The 26,040-nt window shown below is 40.0% G+C and overlaps 2 protein-coding genes across 2 annotated transcripts; one reads left to right on the top strand and one right to left on the bottom strand.

Moving 5' to 3' along the window:
* Positions 1-5,854: 5,854 nt before the first annotated feature.
* cnga3a (cyclic nucleotide gated channel subunit alpha 3a) lies at positions 5,855-13,086 on the top strand. The gene is made up of 9 exons (XM_085397968.1): positions 5,855-6,052; positions 7,477-7,602; positions 7,729-7,818; positions 9,156-9,329; positions 10,152-10,211; positions 10,659-10,871; positions 10,991-11,092; positions 11,166-11,272; positions 11,374-13,086. The coding sequence occupies exons 2-9, from the start codon at positions 7,508-7,510 to the stop codon at positions 12,768-12,770; spliced, it is 2,238 nt and encodes a 745-aa protein (XP_085254094.1). The 5' UTR covers positions 5,855-6,052; positions 7,477-7,507; the 3' UTR covers positions 12,771-13,086.
* A 1,137-nt stretch (positions 13,087-14,223) lies between these two features.
* Positions 14,224-25,270, bottom strand: ube3a (ubiquitin protein ligase E3A). The gene is made up of 11 exons (XM_085398300.1): positions 25,001-25,270; positions 23,076-23,122; positions 21,719-21,996; positions 20,432-21,642; positions 20,202-20,346; positions 19,450-19,655; positions 19,151-19,315; positions 17,121-17,276; positions 16,962-17,035; positions 16,722-16,865; positions 14,224-16,603 (listed from the first exon to the last, which is right to left on the bottom strand). Coding segments are annotated over exons 2-11 (2,502 nt in total). The 5' UTR covers positions 23,078-23,122; positions 25,001-25,270; the 3' UTR covers positions 14,224-16,482.
* Positions 25,271-26,040: the final 770 nt, after the last annotated feature.

Below are 26,040 nucleotides of genomic sequence, written 5' to 3'. Positions count from 1 at the left end.
AGTCCAAGTGTTAGATTTCTGATGTATCAAAACATTCTTATGCAAAGTTTACGTGGCATTATGTGAAATACAGCTGGACTGGAAATGACTAGTGCAGTTACCATTAAGTAAACCTGCTAATTTTTTAGATCCTCTCCCAGTGCCTCACGTGCACAACTAGAATTTTTAGAAAGCAACAGAAAAGGGAAACTATCCAAATTATGTGAACTGCATACGTGCAGCAACTGCAGGCGTTTCTATAAATACACCTGGCAAGCTTAATGTGGAAGAGAGAGACACGCCTACCTGAAAATATGTATATATGCTACATTTATGCTTATATTCGCACTCTTTCATTCCCTTTTATTTGGTATTCCAACTCTGTAACATGCAAGTTCCAATTGTGTTGTGCTACTGGAAACTGAATTTCCCCACCTGGAACCCACCTGACCGATTAATAAAGTTTTATATAATCTAATCTAATGTAATCATCAAATGAGTGTGTTTAATCTCACAAGCCTCCAACAGAGGGCAGACGTGTAATACCCACAGCTCCATGAGCTGCTCACACTATGAGAGTAAACAGGGTCCTGAAATCATGTCATCACCCTTATTTTCCCTACAGAAAAACTGTAAACAAAAATTTAAGATGAGCAGGGAAGAGCAAAAGCTTTTAGGCTAAATCTGCATAAATCTGATTAAAATAAGATGTGAAAAAGACTAGCACTGCATTTTAAAGGCAAATGACATTCTGAGCCACTGCATTTCCACTGCATACATAAACCTAAACCACTATGTGTAAAATTACAAACACTAGATAAAGTTTTCATTGTAAAACCTTACTAGCCTAGCTTAGGCTAGGCTGGATATCTGACGCGTGTGGAGGAGATTTGAGCACAGTGAACTTATTGTCAAGAAACTAGCTTAAGATATCAGTTTTATAATACTTGAGTTTTGTGACACGGTCTGTTATCTTGCTGGAAGCAGCCATCGGAACATGGCACACTGTTGCAATTAAGGCACGTACACTCATGCAGCAAAAGCCACATCATGAAGTGCCTTCCCTTTCCCTCAAACACCCTCCAGTCTTCCTGTTCAGGATGCATTCATTCCTGTGACTTTCTAGTTCATGTTGACATGATTGCAAAACGTTCTTTAGAATTTTTAGACCGAAGTCTTCATTCTCTGTTTGTGAAATCAGTGTTGTCAAGGAGCTCAATGAATGAAATTCTCTTGTGATTTTGATGTGAATCACGTACACAAACACTTGTGTGGTCCACTGATTGTGAGTGCAAACTGAATAAACAGCAGCTGATTGGGGCACAGGTAAAATAACTGATTATGAGTGGATTATAAAACAGCATCTTTAACCTCCTTGAGCCTGGTTCTGCTAGAGGCTTCTTCCTGTTAAAAGAGAGTTTTTCCTTCCCACTGTCGCCAAGTGGTTTCTCTTCTGGGCTTCTCTGAGGGTCTTTCCTTTACAATATAAAGCCACTCGAGTTGACTGTTGGTGTGATTTGGTGATCAGAGAGCTTCAAAGAGGATCATGATGCCCTCTCCATACTATTTTTCTTTTGTATTACCTCTTAGAATTACTATTTACAACTGAAAGTCTCCTGAGAGAAGGTCAGAGGGTCAGGAAGGTCTCTGTGCTGCCTCTGAATTCTGTTAACCTGCATTTCCACAGCAATGTGCAGCTGTACTTATTAATGCAGCCCTAAAGGCCCACACAAGTTTCCTTCAGGTTGTCATAGAAACTCTGTGTAGGCTAAGTGCTTGGAGGAGGATAAATCATCTCCTCTGTTTGGTATGAAATACAGATGAGTGAAAGTACTTATCTCCAGCAACTGATAAACAGGCTGCAGCTAATCAGAACAAGAGGGCCCACGGCAGCGCCACGGACACTTGAGCTGATATCGGCTGCCGTGACACATCTGAGGCCCTGCTTATTGTATGCAGATGGGCGACGAATCAAAGGAAGGCGGACTTCATTTAGTCTAAATCTTAGTAGAACCTTGTAATCCCACAAAATGTTGCTCTTTTTTTGTTTTTCCTTTCTGAAGTTTATGCTTGTGCCATAATAAGTAAATAAATATACCCAGTAGTTTGATAAGATTTGTATATATGTGTACATGCAGAGCATTGCAAAAAACTCTCTCTATTTTATGAGTCTTAATTTGTGCATTTGTGTTTAATTTAACACCCGAGTAGGTGGACATTGCAGATGCTAGCAGTATTACTTGTGCTGTTGTTTTGGCGGTGACATCTCTGCACCATTTTACCACCAAAACACCAAATCATCCATTCTCTTCCAGTAGGTTAAAAACAAACAAACAGGGGAATTAGAAGTAGCTGGAGAAGCACTGGTGGAAACAGTGGGACTCAGCAAACCATACAGCGGCAGTGGTGGATGTCTGGTTTTGGTGTGGGGATCTATTGCGTAGACTGAAGACAAAAATATCAATCTGATCCACAGTTTTTAACTTGCTGCCATCTTTTGGTCAAATTTGTTCAACATTTAACCTAATAGATAAAAACACTCTCATAATCTTCAGCTATATTGTAATTTGCTCAGTATATATGATGGTTTTATATGGCAATAAACCCAAACACATCAGCATGTTTAACATGAAAAGCACCATTTAGCTCAAGAATAGCCTCAGGGGGCTGCTGTCCTTCGGTTTCTTTATATTAGCCTAATCTTGTTATCCTGTTGCAGGCCCCGAGCTCAGGCTAACGGTCCTCAGCTTCATTCTTCCGTGATACTGTTCATTCAAACTCACGTATTTTCAATTAGTATGTGCTGAGATTTATTCATAGTCTATTTAATGTGGACAACAGATAAGAAAACCTTGAGAAAAAGGTCTGGGCTGTGCTGTGCTGGGCTGCCGAATGGCAGCTGGTAAATGGAAAGAATGGAGAGTAACTTAACAAGTACAAGGTACATGTGAATTAAAAACAAATGCATCCATGGAGCTGTTTCAGGAGAACAAATGAACCTTGATATGGAGTTAGATATTGGCTCAGGCTTTACTGTATCTTTTCATAAAGAAAAGCAGGAAGCTCCCATCTGTAGCAGCCTGAGGATGCTGCACACACCCTCTCAGGCCTGGAGCGTATGCAACTGTATTCGTTAAAATAACTAAAGTAATGGGACGATAATGCAAAACATAGTAAAATAACTAATGGCAGTGGAGGCCATAGAAATGGCTTCATGTGGTTTAAAATGGATAAGGACACAAAACGAGCCACAAGAAATGGAAACAAATGTGTGTTGTGTTTTTGTGACATGCTGCTAGTAACAAAGTGCCAGAAGATACCATTTAAAATGGGTTCGTTGCTAAATTAGATGTTATGCGTAAAAACAACATTTGTTTATTCCTTGAGTTTGGTCCCTTTTCATGTTTGCTTAGGTCATTGTTTAAATGAGTTTGCAAATAAAAGACATTCCATTGAAAATGGTCAGAGGACCGACCAGTTTCTTTGCTGAGTTTCATGTTTTTATAATGAGAAGCACTTAAAATCAGGTGAAATGAATCAATCTGGGACATGAAGATGTTGATGGAAGCTGATGGTCCTGGTCAGGCTTTGGGTCAGCCTAACAAAAGCTGCTGTATACCAGCAGTTTGGCTGCACCACTCTCCACGGGTCATCTGATCCTCTTTATTTGGGACTGTTCCCCTCTTCTTGTTTAGCTCAGAGCGAGCGTGCTGCCAGCTGGTAATCAGGTCTGATTAGAGACTGTTCACCTCAGTTTATATTCAGCTCGTCGATGACTGGCTGAGGGCTGTAAATGAATTTGATGCCTGTCTGATTGACTTGGAAATGCAGTCAAGCCAACATGCAATAGACAATTGCACTCTGACAGGGTTTAGCATGCAGTAATTACCATGTGCCTCCTGGCAGAGAACTAAAGACGCTTTTCACAGATCCCGGTGCACCTGGACAGTAAACCTAATGAGGCGTGCGGACCGAGAGAGTCACTGCTCGACCGGTTCACCACAACACTGAACTGGAATCAAACAAAAAACTAAGTTTATGTTTGGTCATCTGTGAGACTTAGTGAAAGTAATGATCCCACTTGGCCAACCCCTCTTTGTACACCATAATCACCTGTTCTGTGTATCTGGATTGCCCTAAAGCCACTCTAAGGACAATCCCAAAGTCTATTACATAGCTAAATCCCTGTGTTTCTTCTGGCAGACGAAACACAGCAAAATCCACAAGTTTTTCATCTCTGCTGTCCAAATGAAAATATTATTTAACAGTTAAATTATATTTAAGTTAACTAACAATTAAAAATAAAACAGCTTTAAAATCTAAAAGATCTCAAGTTCAATCAAGCTAAATGTGATGACTTTAAAAATAATTATAATAACATGAATTATAATTTAAAAATAATAATTTTAGAGGCTGAAAATGTGTTGGCAGTTCACAAATGCTTTTGATGAGACACAAATAGCACACAATACACCGATAGTTCTCTCAGCTGAAATACAATTTCGCTGCATATGTCACATATGCATATGTCACGTGTTGGTTAAAATACACAAACATATGTCAGTTTTTTAAAAAAAGTAATATTACATTTTTATCTCTAAATTATTCCCATAGAAGATAAAATGTTCCCCTGCCCCAAGGGAGCATTAGCTGTCTGAAATAGGTGCTCAAGTCTAATCTGGGATTAGAACTGAAGCTCCGTATATTGCCAAGGGATTTTTCTTTTAACCTTATGTGTGCAGGTGATGTATGAGTGGAGGCGGGGCTATGTGGCAGAGTGAGCATAACGATGCCTCTCTCTTTGTTCACCCACATTATTGTTCATCAGGTGACAGACTCCCTGTTCATTTCTGTATACATATGAAAGTCATATCTGCTCCTCTCATTGGGGATACCTCAAGGCTCTGACCTTGGACCACTTCTGTTTTTCTGTAGGCATTCACAGCTGTAATATTTGGCTAAACCTTCAGTAGCACCTCCTCCCTCAGCAATTGCTTCACTGATATTACTTTAAATTTCTTCCTTCCGCTAGGACCCTGTGATGTCACCATGGAGTCATCACATGAAGCCCATCGCCAATAACATCTACCTGTATGCTACCTGAGCACATGAGTCCATTTTTGTCTGTGGTTCACACCACTGGTTGCATGTATACCACAAATAGTTTAAAAGATAATTGTAGCTACTGTGATGTCACCTATTGATGAGTGAAGTTTACCAAGGTTCGATCTGAATGTTTTCACCTTCGCCATGTTCGTTCTTTGAAATTTGAAATGTGATACTGAATGCAAATAACCTTACTTTCCGACAATGACGGAGAAGTTACAAAACAGAAATAAGCTTTTTCCCCTGAGATGCATGCCTCCACATACAATGATTCCTGTTTTATCGCAAAAGTAACGTGATGGAATTTGTGAAGCACAAAAATGCCATAAGGAGGAGGTCTGTGTGGATGGGCTAAAAACAAAAGCGACTTTAAAGCAGGAGACCTCCCAGTTTCAGTCTGTCAGTGTTTTGTTTTTTTCTTATCATGACCATCATGATCATTTGTTCATCAGTTTGTGCGGCCCTTTGCCATATGTTTGAGCTCAGTAACCTGCAAAGGCAAAACTTCAGCAGCACTGATGACATATATGTCACACCAGTAACAGAGAATTTTCTACTGTGAATTCGAACTTTTAATTCTGACGATTTTGCAGCAAGCTTTTAATAGAAACAATAAAACGTTGGCAGCTATTTTTACGAGCACTGCCTGGCCCATGAGCACTGTGTTTGCCGTGAGCAGTGATGGCAGCTGGAGGATGCACGGGACTCCTCCCCTCTCCTCTCATCTCAGACCTGCCCGCTCAGTGTGCGCCGACTTCGGACAGCAGAACCTCAGGGGTCAATTATGGACGGCCGGTATCGGTATTTTTAGCGACTTTTTCACGGGTCAGAGCGTTTGGAAATATTTCTGTGGATTAAAAGAAGAAAGAAAGAAATCTTCTTTCTGTGTGGGAAGATGGGATTATATCGGAGGAATCGTATGAGAATTGCTGCCTCGCAAAAATCTGCGTGAAAAGGCGTCAGACAGGTGACTTTTTCCTTCTTCTATCTCCAATAATTTGACCTTTAGATCCAGTTTATATATTTCAAAAATGCATTAAATATTTCAATTGTGCATAGCATTTCAGGGCGTTATAATAGATATAGTGAGTTCAAAGTGAATTTTTCCGTTAAATCTTGTCTTGTGTGTAACTTGTAACCCTCAAATAATCAACTTCAAAGGTTTATGTTTGGTTCTAATAAAGGTTTTGGTAAAAGATAAAGACATGTGCATCTTAAGGAATGGGATATTTTAATGAAAACAAACACGTGAGATTGTTTTGACCCTTGCAGAGCAATCCATTTTGCAGGGATAAAAAAATCAACCCATCAGTATGCGTTGTATGATTTCAATGAGTTCCTTCACCTCGGTCAGACTGTGTACATTTATGAGGGTACAGGCAGGTTAGTGTGGATTTTAGTGTGGAAGTTTCAAGCTATAAGTGATGTTTATATCCTTTATAGCCTTCCAGAACTTTGCAAGCATTTGTATTTCTGTGTATTTTTTATGTTTCTATTTTTGTTTAGTTTATTTTCATTTGGTGTATTTTTATTAGTTAATTTATATTTAATTTCCTGATATATAAAACTTCTCTGTGTGGTGACTCCCAGTAGAAACCATGGAAGCAAGACAATGCAGATTAAAACTCATCCCCTAAAACACATTACGTGATTTCTGACCCTCAGTGTTCACCACAGTGTCAGAATATGATGTAACTCACACTCACAGACGGCCTGCCGCTTTTACCTTTCGTCACCCTTGGAGCTCTCGGCTTCTTGGTGAATGTCAGTGTCATTTAATTTAAGTGGGGACTGCTTAACCCCCTGGTATTAGCACTAATCTACATGAGTGCACGTGTTACAAACATTGCTGTTCCCCAGAGATCAGTGAGTCAGTATTGACCATCATCACCACTAAAAAATAAAAATAAACACAGAGAAACATACATAACAACAAAGTAATTTAAACCAAAAAAGGATTTAATCTCACACCTGTTACCCTCTTTTTGTTTTTGGTTATAACTTTTTAAAGAGGTCATAAAAACATAAAAATAAGAGTTTTTTTCTCTAATTCATTCCAAAACATCCTGGAGAGCTTCTACACACTCCTGCAGTTGTAGTCTACTTCTTGTTCAAATCTTTAACGTGCTGCACACCAAAGAACATTTGCAGCGTCCCTGTAAGCCATAGCTTAGTTATTTTAAAAGCAAGCTGATGGTTCACAGAGAGAGCGCACTGATCCTGTTTAGTGTTTAAGGTCATTATCGGGATGTATTTTTAGGTGCCACTCTCAGACAGACAGTGAAGAGTGGCGTTCGGTAAACACATTAACACACGAGTCACTGTTTTGCTGATCTTTGATTTCAGGCCCGTATGACCCCATCACATTTCACTGATTCTTCTGTGTCCCAGTGTCCAGGCCCGCAGAGCCAGGCAGGAGAAGATGGCGAAAGTCTGCAGTGAAAACTCCTTTTCAGCGAGAAGGCGGCTGTCCGCCAATGACGATGAGCTCGGTGTTATTGAAAATGGGGAGAGCAGGTCTGATGTTAGCTTTGTTGGTGATTTTTGGGAGACTTTTGGATCCTTAACTGACTGAAATGAGACATCTTGACTTGTTTTATGAGGTCTTGTCAATATAATCATTCCCCTCCTGCTGTCTTCCAGAGTTCACTCTCTTTGTGGGGACAACTGTGACAGAGCACTGCGCTCAGAGTCCCACAGAGACTCATTTACAGGTGCCGGGGCAATGGCCAGGTAAATGCCAGCTGCAGTGCTTAAATTAGCCGGTATTTACCAAAGGTGGAAAGAAACGATTCTGAAGTTTCTCCTAAGCTATTCTGAAATGCAATATGCTGCTGATGAGCAAACCAATGGTTATCAGGTGGTGATAAGTTAGAAGTACTGCCTCAAACATACACATGCACCAGCCAGTCTGTCTTTTCGTTTATAGGCACATCTGCCCACACAAATGAATAGCTTCATGTTTGGGCACCAATTATTGCCGTCTCCAATTCGGTATTTGACCAAATGTCAACATTTTCTCTTCTGTTCCTGAGTTATGACTTTGAAATTAGCCAGAAATTAAAAAACATAAATAACTAAAAGAATAAATAAAAATTTAATGTTAATGCAAAGTTGATATATTTTGGATATAATGACTTCACCAAGTTAAAGACACTACTGTAAAGGGTTATTCCAAGAAAGACTTCTCAAATGATGCTCCTCAGAAACAGCTGATTTTGGTTTGTACAATAAGTTATATTTACTGACGAGATTATATTAGAATAATTGAAAACAAAACTGGCACTGAAACATATGAAAACTAAACATTTTCATCCAAAAGAAATATGACAAGACCAAACTTAGATTTGAAAACTAAATGAAACTAAACATAAAAGTTCACTTAATTACTGAAATTCATCATCTGACACTGAAAGAGCATGAACCACAGTTTGAAAAGTCTGAAGTGCTTGAGGCGAAGGAAACCGAGTTCTTTCCAATTCACCTCTCAGTCTGAGGGGTTTCTTCAGACGTTGCTCCACTCTACCATCATGTGAGTTGTTAGAGTCGCACAGGTGAAGGTGTGAATGGTGGTTTGATCACCTGGAAGGGGACCTCAGGACTAAGTTTGAAGTAGCTGATAGTTGGTGTTATAGACCACCACCTCTGGCCAGCTATGGCAGTTGGATGTAGGTGGCCTCCTTTACTCCTCTCTCAAGCCAGCTGTCTTCTCTGTGACATGTCTGATGTGTTGGCTTCCCCTCTAAGGTGAAGACCCAGCAGGAGGTTAAATACCCAGGACTCCCAGTCAGTTTTGAGTCCTGGAGAGGATGAAAGGTCTTCAGGAACTAAAAAGAACTCTGGCTGCCTTTTACTCAAGCACTTTAGACAACCATGGCCTGGATGAGTGAGAACCACTGACAGACAAACCAAGTGTCTAATGGTAGATGCTTTATTTTACGGATAGCCTCCAAGTAAAGGATCTGAATGTTTCTTCCACTGTGGGTATTTACCTTTGACATGACTGTTGATGGTTTCTAGCCTAGACTGGTGTCACTTTGTGCTGTTTTTACCTCCCGCTGACTCTCTAGACTGTCTTACTTCTTCTTCATGCTACGGAATTGGGCGTCTCACAGAGTGAAGCCTGAACAAGAGAGACACGACTCGTTCCTCGACCGCTTCAGAGGCCCAGAGCTCAAAGACACGTCCAGTCTACACAGCAGTGCTCAGTCTGCGGGGCATCACGACGCAGTCCGTAAGAGAAAGTAAGCATGGTGTGGTGAGAGCTGCTGTGGTCAGTTTAAGAGTTTTGTCGAGTCATAGCAGTTATGGTTTCTAATGTTTGAATGATTTAACACAAAACTGGACAAACAGGACACTTTACTCAGGGCCCTGTTTCCAAAAAAGTTTCATATTGTGGCTAATGTTTAGTCGTTTAGCACACAGACTCTTTGCTTGGAGAGCCATGTTGCTGTAATAACGTCCACATTGTGGTTCAAGATTCCTGTGGAAATGTGCACAACTTTACCTGAAAACTGAAAGCATGTTGCTCGACCCGATACCTGTCGAGGTTGAGCCCGTGGTCTTGGAACGTCCAAAAAAGAATTTAAAATTTGTATTGATTAGATCACTGAACAGTTTTATAGGCCCAAAGAAGGCCAGAGTTTCTAAATGGATGTTCTTTTTTCTTTATAGAAAAGACAGCAATTTGTTTATTGAAAGATGTGTTCCTGAGCCCAAGCACGCATCTCATTTCAAATTATTTACAGTATAATTTAGCTTTTATTTTTTTTATGAACGGTTAAAACAATGCTTTAATATCTTAAACAAGAAAGTTAATGTCACAGCTAACAGTGGGGAAGCTAATAGCCAAAAGCTAGCTCCCCATTCCCTTTTACCCCATTCAAAGATCAGGGTGAAGATAGATCATAAACAATTTTTTTGAACACCCTCCCAACCAATAGGAATGTGTGTAACCTAAAAGAAAAGAGGGGTTTTGCCATAAAAATATCACATTTATATGATGAATGAGAAGCCTCGTGCAAAAAGTAAGTAAAAAGAAAAAAAATTGTCTTTCTTTCCAAAAGCCTTGCCAGTAAGTGGCCGCTGGCTACTTACAACATGAATAACTGCAACAACACAGACGAGTAAGTGTGTGTCAGAAAATAGAAAAGAGTTTCCTTTAGAAGTGGACATTATCGATATTTGTTGTAGCTACAATGGCACGTAGCATAGCTATGTTAGCACCAAACTCCTTGAACCATGTCTTCACATCCTCCGCTTCTCTATGCTGTGCCTCCCACCCCTTTACCCACCTCAGGGGTTTTGTTGGAAGTCATGATGTGGATTATTTTGATCCAACTTTGGGGAAGTTCACATAAGGAACTGTAAGGTCATAAAGTGTGCTTAAAATAACAGGGACTACCTGTAGTATGATGCCATCTGCTGGACAAACGTATGACCTGCACCATGAATCCAAATGAATTGTCGCTGTAGACTCCTTTCAAGGTAGCTTTCTAGTCTTCTAGCAGTCCTTCATAGACCACCTCCGTCCTTTTTCACCACTATAAAAACACTAAACTTGTAATCCGTAGCAAAAAAGAGGACAAAAAAGAGGAGATTAAAAAAGATGAGAAAAAGGAGGAGAAAAAAGATGAAGAGAAGAAGGATGGGGACAAGAAGGAAGAGGAAAAGAAAGATGAGAAAAAAGACGAGAAGAAGGATGAGAAAAAAGACGAGAAGAAGGATGAGAAAAAAGACGAGAAGAAAGATGATAAGAAAGATGATAAAAAGAAAGAAGAGCCACCGTAAGTACCCGTTAAATTCAGAGTCTGCGGCAGCTGGTAAATTTAACTACAGAAACCACATCTGTCACTTTTCATCTCTGTGCAACATTAAACACCTTCTGATGCTTTGCTGGTTTCAGGAAAGAAATCTGGATTATGGATCCCGCTACAGATCAGTACTACAGGTGGCTCTCCGTCATTGCAGGCCCCGTGTTTTATAACCTAATGATGGTCATAACGAGGTAGGCATCCTTCACATATTAATAATTATTCACTTAAAGGAGCATTGATTTATTTGTTCTGCTTGTATTTTAGGGCCTGCTTTAATGAACTCCAGGAGTCGTATATACATTTATGGCTAATCCTGGACTACACCACAGACCTCATCTACTGCGCAGACACATTTGTCAGAGCAAGAACAGGTCAGATTCCTGACGGCATTTACAGAAAGGATGTTTTTGTACACCAATTAGGCTGTACTGTAGCACAAGATCTGGCTTCTAATTTGGTGTTTGTCCCTCAGGTTACCTGGAACAAGGCCTGCTGGTAAAAGATTCCAAAAAACTGAGAGATAAATACAGAACAACTTCTCAATTCAAATACGACATGATTGCAATGATACCCACTGATCTGCTGTTTCTGAAATATGGAATCCACAACCCGGAATTCAGATTAAACCGCCTTTGCAAACTGCCAAGGCTTTTTGAGTTTTTCGAGAGGACTGAAACCAGAACCAGCTTTCCAAACATGTTCCGTATCAGCAATCTTGTGCTTTACATTCTTACTATCATCCATTGGAACGCTTGTTTATTCTTTGCCATTTCAAAAACCATCGGATTTGGGTCGGACACTTGGGTTTACCCCAATATCAGCCACCCAGAGCATGGCCGCTTGGCAAGAAAGTACATCTACTCCCTATACTGGTCCACGCTGACCCTCACCACTATTGGAGAGACCCCCGCACCTGTCAAGGATGTTGAATACCTCTTTGTTATTGCCGACTTCCTCACTGGTGTGCTGATTTTTGCCAGTATTGTCGGTAACGTTGGCGCTATGATCTCCAACATGAACGCCTCTCGCGCTGAGTTCCAGGCGAAGATTGACTCCATAAAGCAGTACATGCAGTTTCGAAAGGTCACCAAAGACCTGGAGGCCAGGGTCATCAAGTGGTTTGACTACCTGTGGACTGAGAAGAAAACCTGCGATGAAAAGGAAGTTTTAAAAACTCTCCCGGACAAGCTAAAGGCTGAGATTGCCATCAATGTCCATTTGGATACGCTGAAGAAAGTGCGGATTTTTCAGGACTGCGAAGCCGGTTTGTTGATTGAACTGGTGCTCAAGCTGCAGCCACAAGTGTTTAGCCCTGGAGATTACATCTGTAAGAAAGGGGATATTGGCAGGGAGATGTACATCATCAAGGAAGGGAAGCTAGCGGTGGTGGCTGACGATGGAGTGACTCAGTTTGTAGTGCTGAGCGATGGCGCGTACTTTGGTGAAATCAGCATCTTGGGTATCAAGGGCAGTAAAGCGGGCAACAGAAGAACGGCCAACATCAGAAGTGTGGGTTACTCTGACCTCTTTGCCCTTTCTAAGGACGACTTGATGGAAGCCCTCACCGAGTATCCAGATGCCAAGAAGGCTCTAGAAGAGAAGGGGAAAGCCATCCTGATGAAGGACAACCTGATCGACGAGGCGGTCGCCAATGCCGGCGCCGACCCCAAGGACATAGAGGAGAAGATTGTTAAACTGCAGAGCAATCTGGACACCATGCAGACCAAGTTCGCCCAGCTGATGGCGGAGTTCACGTTCAACTCGACAAGAATGAAGCAAAGAGTGTCAGCGATGGAGGACAAAGTGAAATCCATAAAACCAGAGGATCTGTCTGAGGTGGTGGCCGACAAAGACAAAAAGGTCCAGTAACGCAAGAGACACTCGAGAACTTTACAGCACACGAGGGAGTGTCACTTTTTAAAGGCCCACATTCATATCCATTTATACAGCATGTTTATTATCAGTATAATGTGTCAAACTGTGTACAGCAAATGTATATTTCTGTGTGTATGCTACGACTGACAGCCAATTTCTTATTTTTCATATATAAAACTACTAAGCGTGTTGGAAAAAAAAAGGATTTTCATAATAGTAGAACCATTTTTGTCCCAGAAAATCTTTTTCTTCCATATTGATCTATTTGTGAAGTAAAAATGCAGCTGACACATCCATTTTACACTGCTTAAAAATGTACAAAGTGAAATGTCAGTGCTGTTGATAAGTTACTGTCGGCTATTGGCTGTAAATCTAATATGTGAATAAACATTAAAGTGTTCATATAACATTCACTTTATACTGGTACATTGTCATGTTGTGGGTGAATGAACACGGGGAACTCACAGTTTTTTTTTTGTTTTTTTTCAGCCAAGCTATGTGATTAAAGGCACATAAATGTCATGCTTTTCCTGTTCTAAAGTTTTGTCAGTAGCACAAATTTTGTGTTTTGGAAACTTTCTTTTTTACCATGTTTCTATGACATAATGAAGAAACAAGCATTTCACAAGTTTCAAGTTTAAGTTGGAAATAAATCAGCCTTGATCTCCGTAATTTCCTCAGTTCTATAAGACATCCTGAATATCTGCTTCCAAATCATGGCTGATAATGATCCTTTCCTGGATGGACCACACTAAAAATATTCTCAAAGATCAGCTTCATCGCTGATCAACCCTTAAAAAGTGGGTGGATGATGGATGCAGAAGCTGATAACCAGCATGTCATAGAGAACTGCATGAGTTATGAATCTTTCCATGAATGTGGTTGCCAATAAAATCTCTGAAATTTTGATCACTCTTTACAGAAACATGAAAAAAAGAGAAGTTTGACAAAGAATATTTGTTTAACGTTTCCCCTCAGAGCTGAATTGCCCTTTAAAAGTCTTACATCTACTTTGACTACTCAAGTGCAGCAGAAAAGCAACTCAAAGGTCAAGTGATGACACATCATCTCTTATTTAACTGCTCAGTTCTTCTATTTCTCATAGATACACATACATGTGATCTTGCATCACATGTATGTGTCGAATTTCCCAGAGGAACCCACCCGAGGGATTAATAAAGTTCTATCTTATCACTCTCGACTGAACCATTATCACCATGTTTTGTGAAAAGTCTGATTTTAGCTTCATCAGCAATGAAGGAAAACCAGCTCCTCTTTAAGCGAGTACCCCGTTGTGTTCATCAGCTATGTGCTAACTTATTCTGCTGCGTGTTGTCGAGCTGCTAAAATCTGATGGCAGTTATTGAAAGGAGAGGTGATATGCTGTGGCGACCTCTAGAGAGGTTTGAAACCAAATTTTCCAAAAGTAAGAACAAAGAAATGAATCTGTGACTGTGAGACAAGCCGCAGTCATGATCAGGTATTTATTTGAAAAACAGAGTTTCAGCTTAAAGTCTTCCAGTGAGTGTTAATGTTGTTGTTTTTTAATTCACCTTTATTTAATTTGCATAACAGAAGCTTTACAAAAGAGTTTCACGTTATCTGCACGTTCTGTGTTTTTACCTGAGACATTTGGCAAAATAAAACATGGTGTGACTCTTTTTCTTGTGTAGGCCTTGCACATTTGGCACCTCATGACTGTGCAATCAGTAAGATTAGCAAACAAACCAAAAGAAAGAGGAAGTGAAAGTCTGAACCCACCAGTCAGGAAGCATACTCTGAAACCAAACTGTCAGGTCACAACACAAAACTGTTAGATCGTAACCAGATATAATCACATCTGGATATAACTTTTTTTTTTTTATTTCTGGGTAAAGAAAATGTTTAAATATAAGCTTCTCTATGAGGTTGTTTTGACTTCAATAGCAGGAATTAAAAAAGGCTTCAGTTCAGCATATAGTAAATGACAATCATACCCAAAGAGCACCGTTATGCCCAGAGTGTGTGCACCGAATGCTGCTACATTACGACAACTGCAGAAAACACACAAAACAAGTCAAACTAAATGCAAAAAATATCCTGAATGTGCTCTGTGTAAGTGCACTTTCACAATACAGTTTGATGTTGGCTCAGAAACGAAACACGCGTGAAAAAATTTAAATATTTAAGCGCCTTTCAACTCTGGGAAATCTACAGACTGTAAGTAAAAGATGGACACAACCGCAGCTAAACTAAAGTAAAAGTAGGTGTGACAAAAACATTTCAGTTACTGTGGTAAACATTGAAACTAGAATTAAAAAAATACAATATTTTGTTCTTAAAAAAACAAAAATAAAATAAAACCTTTTTTGTTTTTAGTCTTGAGGAGCGTGAGGAGATACTGCTGCATGTACTTGGTGAGGCTGGGACGTCCATGTGTTTTAATGCCTAATGTGAACTTCTTAAATCTGCACCCGAAAAACAGTCCTACAGACTAAAACGGATAAACGGATAAAAAATGAAACTAAAAACATGCAATAAAAACTAAACTGAGACGAGCAAACCCAGTCTGGAAACCACACTGATTAAAAAACAAAACATCAAAGTGAAATACAAATAAAAATCCATTAAAAATACAAATTGGTAGTAATGCTGAACCACGCTAATGACATCGACTGGTTCATGAGCTCCCGCTGTGAAGCCTCAAACTGAGTGTCACACCATAACTGTTACATCTCCTGACATTTAGGTTTCAAAATCCAGTTTCTTTCTTTAGTTAGCTAGCTAGTTTTATGTCTAAAGATGTTCTAGTACTGATTTGTACAGATTTATATTTTTTAGGTTTTAAGGAGCACTGGTTTAAACTCTTAAACTGGTGAGGGAGCCCTGTTTTCTTTGGAGTAAAAAGAGCTCAAGCAACAATGACAGATGAGCACAGCTGTGCACGCACTATATTACTCTGGCTGAAGTGTTGAAATGATGTGTACCGAATTTATAATTATTCATAGTAAAGGTTGTGCAAAGGATGGGAAACAGGAAAATGGGAGGCCTCGGAGGCCAATATCTCGTCAGTCACAGTAAAGCACAGCCTCCTTCTTAGCTTTAACAGGGGTTACTTGAAAATACTGACTCAGACCGTTAACTCATCGCGTGCACAGACGTCACCGGTGACGGGAGGTTTACAGATGTTTCCTGTGGACGTTCAGCCACCCTATTCCTTGTTCACTACACTGACGACCTCTGACAGCTGTTGTGCTTGTTCTTTTCATCACACTTGATAAAAAAAAGCTTACATTGTATTTCATTTAGCCTTATTAAATTATATTTAGCTCTTAATTACAACAATTGACTTTTTACTTATTTCATATTCGCTGCGTTTCGGTTATATTTTCTTTCTCTGCACTGATCTGTGAACTTTTTACATATATTTTTCCATTGTTCCACCTTTTGAGATAATGACATCTCATTCCACCAGTGGAGTCTCCCCCTGCTGGTCATCAGAAAGAATGCAAGTTTAAGGCACTTGAGCTTCACTTCACCAGGAAATGGCGTCCATCTTTTAAATACAGTCTGTTGGGAAATCTAATGCATATGAAGTGTGAAAGGCCAGCAGTGGACTGCAGTAGTTTGGTTAGGCACAGGGTTATTACAGTATTTTTCTCCACTGCATTTCCCTATCCACTTTCTTAATACTCCCTTTTTTGGCTCTGATAACTTTGCGGCTTCTTCACAGCATCCCAAACCCTTTGGCATAAGTGATGGCCTTGAGAAGTCTCTCTCTCAGCTTTTCCTTGGAGGAGTACTCAGGGAGCAGCAGTGCATTAAAGCAGGTGTGGGAGGTTGGTAGCCTGCAAGAAAAATGGCAGAAGTGGGGAAATCTGAAATCAGCATCCACAGAGAGCTTTGAGTTACGGATCGTTTTTTTAAGATATGCTGAGCGTTTCTTAAATCTGGCCAGAGCAGCACCTGTCTGTGTCAGAGCCGTTCTTCGCAATGATCATTTTTAATTTGCCGAGCCCGCCAACAGGCGCCCTGTCTGAGCCCGTCGTGAACTGAAGAAATAATTTTTTTTGGTCTTCCCCAAATGAGTGGACGACTTCCCAGAAATCTCTGCACGTGGATAATTGAATAAAAACATTAAACTGATGAGAAAATGTGCATAAAGTTCAAGTACTTCCAAACATGTTTAGACTTTATCAGACTCACTTGATAACCTGACTGTCTTTGCTGTAGCCGCCGTCATATTCCGTCGTCTTTTCGAGCGCTTCAAAGTCCAGTTTCTGTGTAATGATCGGAGACTGTCATCAATGCAGCACCGAACACAATTAAGATATAAAAAATATAAATGGGGATGCGCTCTCTCACCCTGCTTCCACAGATAAGCAGCTCTACTTCTTCTGGTCTAAACAAATATTTCAGCGGGGACTCATTTGTGACCATTAGGAAGCCTTTTTTGAAGGCTTTGAATTGTCTCTCCACACTCTTGTTCAGGATGTAATCAGCATACAGATCCACAAACTCCTAAAAAAGGAAGGAAGTTAAATATATCTGAAGCAGTTTTTCATCATTAACTTTTTATAATCTGTATTTTTAGAGAGCAGACTCTACAGATTGCTCTGTCAAAGAATGCCGGCCGTATTGCATAACATACTACTTCGTCTTCATCGTGTGTTCCTGTTTCTGTACTTGTGAAATATACATTTCAGTCAAAAGAGGAACAGCAGAAGTGTCAGTTAGGGCTTCCTTATTTGTGTAGCGACACATTTGGTCTAGAATCAGACTTCCATCTTAACATATTATATAGCCACAGAAATGTCTAATTTTTAGGTAAGCTTAAATAAAAATGATGCATGGTTTTAAAGGAACCGGAGATAAATTAAAAGAAGAGACCAAAAATCAGAACAAGATAATAAACCAGTGCCTCCCCTCTGACTGCCTCAGAATTAGGGCTGTGCGATATGACCAAAATCTCATATCCCGATATAAGAATTCTATCGTCCGATAACGATATAAATCACAAAAATGTGTCATTTTCTGTAAATTCTGTGAATCTCGTGCAGCTCGACTTGAGGGAAGTGTTTCCAGCTGCGCGTCATGTAGCTGGAGTCGAGTGTTTTAACCGATGTATGAAACTATACATTTTTAGACATAAGTTGTAAAGGCCGCCGTTTTCTTTGTGAGTATTTATTACACGGCGTGCTGCAGGGAAAAGCCTGTTCTAACGTTTGAGTCTAAGGTTTATTTTTTAGCACCTGACGGCTCTTTTTTACTTCTCATCCGTAAACAATCTGCTCTTTCACGTGATTCAGTTTTTTTGAAAAGTCTGAACAGGATCTTGAGCTTTATTGTGAAAGGTTTATGTGGAACATAAACAAGCGGACACGCGATGCTGTTACCGTCTTGTTGCTAACCACAACGCATAAAAACAGGCGCTTGTCCGTCTGTAGTGTGGTTATATAAAATATAAGAGAAAGAGAGAACTTTAAAAAATTAATATAGCCACTACAAAAAATATTGCCGTAAACGGTTTATTTTGCGACACCACGAAACAAACGATAGCGTAAAATGAAACAATGTTTTTATATCGTCGTCTGATATATATCGTTATATCGAACAGCCCTACTCAGAATCAGCTGATTTTCTTCTATAATAACTTTACTTATTACATAAATGTTAATAGAATATCTAATGAAGCAATGCACAATGGCTGTGAGGCTGGTCACTGACCTCCTGCTAACCCTGGTCACCAGGGAAAAGTGTGTATTCCTTGACTGGCTGGCAAGTGGTTACTGGAGTTGCTGAAATCCTTGTGATTGCTTTGATCGCTGGCAGGTTTGTCCATAAAATACTGGTTTGTCTGAAAATTCACCTACTCGCCAAGCGGTAGTGAAAAGTTCGACACAGACGTTCATAACTTTTTGGGGTGTAAGGTGCAATATTTTCCATTTTAAATGAACTCAGAAGTCATATATTTTTAATCCAGTGGATTATGGTATACCACTCAAAACACAAAATCTATTTGTTTGCACTAAAAGTTCTCCTACACGATCCAGAGTTTAACACCCATATTTGGGACACAGATACATCTTAGGCCATATATTATGACTATCGTATATTATGATGTCATCATATTGCCTAGCAATCACCTACCAATGGACCAAATGACTCATCCGTGGCCAATAATACACCAATGAAATCATAATTATATACACAAAACTCTCTCATTATTCATGATAGAGGACATCCCCACCACGTTGACTAGCAACCCCCTAACAACAGACTAAAATCACAGACCAAACAACACAGTAGCATGGGGATTTATTAGTAAACCAAAAAAGGACATATAAGGTGAATTAAGGAGCTGTAGCTGTAACACGGTCCAGCTCACACCTCACCTGTCGGTTCTCCTTAGTAACGGGAATCTGGTCTCCTTGCTCCTTTAAGTCGTGTATTACTGGGTTTCCAAAGAGGTCAGTGTGTGATATCTGGAAGGTCATCATCATGTCTTCTTCCACATTTCCCATATATTCAAGTACTCCCTTCAGACTTTGATAGAGAACCTGGAGCACAAAAAAAAGACAAGACTTTCTTTGCACAGGTGCCACTGATTTGATTACAGGGATGTATAACATTTTAAAACTACTGTGAATTGTAGTGATTCACTGTGAATGAGCTTTAGAGGAAGTTACTATACTGGATGTGAGTCTGACAGGTCCAAGTAGGTCCCTTTCTTTCCCATGAGCTTCCTGTAGACAACCATTGGAAAGTGGACGTCCAGGATGCAGTTGTTGTAAATCGCGAGACCGAGGACGATTCCAATAAGAGTGTACTGCGCTTCAGTCTCCAGAGAAGATGAATTAAACCAGAAAAGTTTGGTGTCGTTCTCGTAGGTGAACATTCCTGTTCGGAACATCAGGCACACAGGAAAATGGACATGGAAAAATTAAATGCATGAAGCAGCTCTGCGTAAATGACAGTTCAGAGTAATCCTTATTAATCTTAAATACTTAAATCTTTTATAGGTCAGTTTTCTTTTGATTGGCTGCCCCTTGTAAACTGAAGGTCTGAACAGCAGGTGGGTGGGGTTACTGTGCCTGGGCTTGAAGAAAAATCTTCTGAAAGTTGTACAGGGATTAGACTGGAGATGTCCAAAGAAACCTTTGAAAGATCTTTAGAAAGCCCGGAGAAGTGTTGCTCTTTAAAGACCACTTTAAACGATCTAGCTCCTTGGATTCAAGACTTTTGAACTGCACGGCATTATTTTATTAAGTTTCTAGTTCTCATGCTAAGATGATCGTATCCTGACTTCAGCTTGCTGCATAATTAATAAAACATGACACTCATCTCAATCCCCCTGTTCGCCTGTCAAATAAATGTGTTCTTTTGTTCGGATACAAAACAACATTTACATAATGTCCACAGTCCACTTGGGCTTAAAATTCTCACCTATGTCAGGATTGAAGATTTCTTCAAGAACCAACTGAAAGAACTCCTTTGAAACGCCTCCCTCATCTACACCTTGCTCACCCTCAAACTCAACATAGAGCTGTTTCTTCAAGTCGGACGGGTTCTCCATGGAGATCATCTCCAGCTGCAACACAGAGGAGGTTTCACTTTTCAAACTGAACAACACTGATTTCGACATCCTCCAATTACCCTAAGGCAGCGCAACTCACTCTGACGAGAGCGTCGTCGATGATGTGGTCTCTGCGCACTTTGAGCTTGAGGTAGGGGTTGGGCTGCTGCCCCTGGACCATGCTGAAAAGAGCCGTGAGGCGTCGCTCGCTGTACATTCGGATCCTGTTGTCGTAGTACAGCCCTTGGTTCTTGGTGATGACACTGAGGATGAAAGGGCAAGTCTGGAAAGAAAACTTTGTTTCTGCATTGACCTTGAAGAAAGTGAAGTCCTTGTCCATCTCGATGACATCGTTAAGCGATTCGTTAATAAAATCCTCGAAGGGGATGAGAGGCTTTATGCTGTCCATCGGTCGGACGCCCAGTTCTTTCTCCAGGGGATTTATGCGGGGGCCTTTCTTATAGAGCCTTTCCTCGCCAAGCAGCTCGTGCAGCGTCAGCTCGTCTGAGTCAGAGTCTTCCTCGTCCTCCTCGTTGTGCTCTACGTCCACGTCACCTCCCAGAATGCTTGCAAAGAAGACGACCTGTAAACACTGCGTCGCAGCCACCACAGTCTCGTCGTCGTTTACCAGATTTTCGCCGTCGTATTCGTTGCTAACAACTGTAAACGTAATGAGCTGCTGGAAGGTCTCCATCATACGGCGGATGTGCGGGAGATCGTACTTTGACCAGAGCTTCGTCAGCCTGGCAAGCGCGGTCACTGGAAGTTTGCTCATTGCTTTGCAGAACTGTGGTAACGCCACTTCGAGGTACTCTGGGCTGTGAAGGTTACTATTCTCCATGACGATAATGAAGATGTTCAGGTAATCTGGGTTTGTTTCGTATACGTCAAGATATTCCAGGTCAAGTTCAACATTTGGAGTGAGGTAAATGAGAGCATTCACCAGGGCCACCTGCAGCTGGTCGATAGACAGAAGTCTGTCGCAGACTCTCCTCACAGCGCCAATGTCCACTGTAACCTCACAGGCATCAAACACTTCATTCAAAGCCTCACCTGGCAAAGAGGCTGCAGAAGAAGCACCTGTCTTCTCTGAGCTTCTCTCACTCTGTTTCTCATCTTTCTTCATATCTGCCGGTTTACAAGACTCAAGGTTGTCGGTAGAATTGGATTCATCTTTCCTGAAACTCTTCATCAGGGCTTCTGCATTGGAGAAGACCCTGCCGATGACTCGGACGAGAGCAGAATAATCCCCTTCTTCTTCACAGAAACCCAAGATCGTACAGACTGTGTTCTCTGTGAGGTGATGAACCTCTGCAACAGAACAAACTAATTTAGGGACTGGTTCAAAGTTAGCATCTGCAAGAGTCCAGAGCTAGCCATACAGTACCTGAGAAGTCCTCCTTGGTGAAACCAGGGTCTTTATCGCTCATCTCACTGCCCTCCTGAGTTCTTCCGTCAGCACTGGCCGTGATGGAGGGGTGATAATCACAGAGTTTGGCATTAATCTTAAACAGCTCGAGCGCTTTGGCAGCTGCTGAATTGTTATCCAAAGGTTGAAAATCACAACATGATGCGCAAAACTCATTCGTGCAGTTGCCATTTCCACAGCCTTCAGTTAACTGCCGAAAGTAGCGCTCAATTAGAAGCTTTGCAGTCGCTCTGTTCCTGCGTAGGACATTCAGACAGAAGTCAGACTGATGGTAACAAAACCTTCTAGGGTTAAAAAACAACAACAACTAAAACACAAACAATGAACTTTGGTTCTGTATAAACTGAGTTACAGGCCCTTCAAGTAAATAGGAGTGGGTGAAACTTTGGCAGGTATTAGTGATTTTTTTCCAACACTTTTGAGAGTTCATAAAGTACAGGAGATAACCACGTCAAGTATTCAGAGCAGAAAACTCATTTTAGCTCTGTTTCTTATTGTTTAGACTGATTGCTCTGAAGCATCAGTATGATTTGCTCTTTCATAGTCTGAATAAACTGCAGCACTTTTATGTCTGTGATGTCGAGGAACAGAAATGAGAACAGATTCGTTTTCTGATCAATTCCTATCTCATTTACTGGAGAAGACTTTGAAAAGTAATTGATATTATCATCACTTTCTAGGGTTAGAAAAATAAAAATTAACTTTTTTTCCTGTACAAACTATATTAACCACAAGCTGTATATAAAAGATGGACACAGACAACATGGGGTCACACATCCTGTTGCGAAGCCATAGGCTGAGTGCCTTCCACATGATGGATCTAAAAATGAGGGACACTGGTGGCTCACAGGCAAATGACTTATCCATGGCATAGTAAATCATACCCTGCTTTGCTCTGCTTTTTCAATCTAATGGGACAATAATTTAGAAAAAGAGCATCATGTTTTATTCAAGATGACTTAAACTAGTGACTGAACCCAAAAACTTTTCAGGAAAGTGTTTACTGAGCTCGGTTCAGTGAGCAGTGAGCTCATTTTCTCATAGAAGTCACTGCCTCCTACTAGACATTAAAAAGATGTCAGGTTTAAGGCACTAAGTGTTGTTTATACTTTTCAGATCTGCAAACCATGTTCATCTTTTAGATCCAGTTTATGTATTTAACAGTCAATTTATACATGTTCTTGCTGTGAGAGGCTAAAATATTATCATCTATGAACAGTAAAGAGGGAGTGCAACTGTGACCAAAAACATCAGTCTAATGAATCATATTAGCTTAGCTTGTGCCAGCTGAGGTCCAGATTATAGTCGGTCTTACATTCGGCTGGATTCAGATTCCCCTCTGCAGGCCCGGTGAACAATGCTCTGAAAGTAGAGTTTAAAAGCACTGTAAGATCTTATTTGCAGGTAAAAGCCTTTAAATAAAAGCTTAAAGTCTTAACAACTTAAAGCAACAACAAAAAATAAATAAATACCATAGTTATTTATTATTATTTCTGCTCCTTTTATGGTTTTAACTCATGGTTTTATTTGTTTTAATTTGTCATTATCAATATAATGTGCTGGAGCCTCTACTCTACTCCACTGTTGTGTTTCTAGCTGGAATAAAATCTTTTATATAAATAAAGTTTTTCTCTTTTGAAGCACCACAATCTAAGGCAAGATCTACAGATCTAAGGCAATTGATAATGCACAAGTTAGCAGGTTTATCAAGCTCAAATAAAGGCTTCATCATCATCATCATTAGCGCCCATCCATTTAGCCCAGCCATCAATGTTCAGTCTTACAGCTGCAACCCTGGTGATGTAAATGATTTTGAAAGTATTCTATTCTATTATTCTATATTAAAGGTGCAGTGTGTAAAATCTCACCACTCGATGTCAGAGTTTTGCAGTTTTTCTGAGCATGGCATGATCTGACCATGGTATGAACTCGCTGGGAAAATTGTGGCATTGTGTTAACACACGCCTAAATGCGTCAGAGCAGCAAACTGCCAAACATGGTGCTCACGTTTACTGATCATCAATTAATCAGTGCATTTGATTAGCAACTCTTGGCTTCTACTGCTCCTCTTAATTCATATGGAAACAGGCCAACAGAGCCCCGTGAAAACTTTCTTTTTCACATGACCATACTTCTAAGAGTATAAGATTCTTTCCTTTGTATATGAATATAAATATAATGTATACTCTTCTTCTTCTTCCTTCGGTTGGACCTTTAAAAAGTCACCACAGCTATACACAACAGCAGGTGTCACTAAACCTTCTTTTTCACTTCTGCTTCTATTCTTTTGCCACAAATCACCTCTGAAACCTTGGGTGGTTGACCCCAGTTATTAAAACTCATCTACCTTCTAAATCTCTACTCCTTTCCACCTGTCTCCCTCTCATTCACATACATATTCTTATTTCAGCTGGCTTTTTTCCCTCTTCTCTCGTGAGCATACCTCCACCTGCTCCCTACGCTTACCATGGATCACAATGTCATCTGCAAACATCACAGTCCACAGAGATGCCTGCTTGTATCATCTGTCAGCCTGTCCATCAAGGACAAGGTGCCTTGAACTAAAAACATTCAAATATAACAGAAACTATTTTTTTGTACAAGTGGCTGGTTGATGAAATTTCTTCTTCCTGCAGCTTTTTCATTCACCTTCATGTAAGTGTGGATGTTGCTATACACATATAGATATATTTGTATACACACATATCTATATATACACATGTATATATAGATTTATGTGTGTATACATATATATACACACATATATATGTGTATACATATATGTGTGTGTGTGTGTGTATATATTTGTGTATATACATATATGTGTGTATATACACATATACATACATACACATACACACACGTATATACATACATACATCTATATCTAAATATATCTATATCTAAATATATATACATACATACACTATTGATCTACTTATAAACTTGTCTATTTTACTCAATTAATTTAATATATTTAAGCTCTGTAATGTCTAATGTTTTGGTTGCTGTATGACAGGAAGTATACAACTTATAAATATATAAATAACATTGCACAACATAAAAATATAAATAATATTTTCTAAATTATCAGCGTTACTGGTAATTAGGCTGTGACTCTGCTTTCAAACAGCTGTCAGCGTTTCAGTTTAACAGACTCTAAATCGCTTCGTTTCAGAGTAAAAAACATGCAGTGAGCGGTGAATCGAGTGTCGTGTCGTGTCCTGTCTCAGCACCGACCTGTGATTTGAAGTCCTGTCTGTCAGTGACAGTGCAAAAAAAAATCTCTTCAGTCACTCGGACCGCGGTCACACCCACGTCACAAAATAATACACTTTACAGGGATATTAATGCTTGTTAATAAGGCCGATAGAAGCTGACAACACGCAGAGCTCCAAATGATTTTAGTTTGTTGAGTCACAGCGAATTTATTTCCTCTAACAGCCTGTAAACAACGGCGCCATATACGCTCTTCTTCTCCGCCTGGTTTCCTCCACACAGCGCAGGCGCAATGCTGCCCCCTACTGTTCACCGTGCTGCTAAACTCTTTAATTTAACTGGCTGCAGCTACAGCCACATCATCCAGGATCAGCAAGCAGAGTGAAAACAGCAGAAACAAGTTTCCTGTGGGTAAAAGATTCACTAATTCAATAATTTAATATGTAAAGAATATTCCTCAGTCATTAAGGATAATCATAAAAACACAATAATAATAATAATAATAATAATAATAATAATAATAGTGATGATACTACTACTACTTTTAATAATAATGATGATATTACCACTACTACTACTACTACTAATAATAATAATAATACAATGTTCTCTCCCCTTCTTTTTCTTCTTCCTTAACATTCACGTATCTGATATCAGTGTCTGTTTGATGAAGAACATTCAAGGAAGATCACCATATATAGGAAAAGATGTCAAGATTTAAAATTTACTGGGGAAAAAAAAGGAAAATTAGGTGTGGACTGGTCCTCCACAATGGGTCACTTTAGTCAGAAAATTCTGGTAAATAATCAGAAGTTGTCTGCTTGTGAGGTAAAATATGACATTTCTCATGGATTTGAATGGGTTGAATTCAAATATGACAGTTAAAATTGGTGATTAACTACAGTTTCCATGATATTTACTTAAGGCTGCTTAATATGATGATATTTCGCCTTTCTGTGCAAGGTCCTGTGTCTCACTACAGCTGAGGTGAGGAAAACTCTACACAGAGTCAACCCACGTAAAACTGCTGGACCAGACAACATCCCAGGCAGAGTGCTCAG

The sequence above is a fragment of the Rhamphochromis longiceps genome, linkage group LG23 (assembly GCF_057381845.1).
Source record: "Rhamphochromis longiceps isolate RC_006_pf linkage group LG23, R_longiceps_female_GT1.1, whole genome shotgun sequence".
NCBI lineage: Eukaryota > Metazoa > Chordata > Actinopteri > Cichliformes > Cichlidae > Rhamphochromis > Rhamphochromis longiceps.
This window is presented reverse-complemented; position numbering and strand designations above follow the sequence as displayed.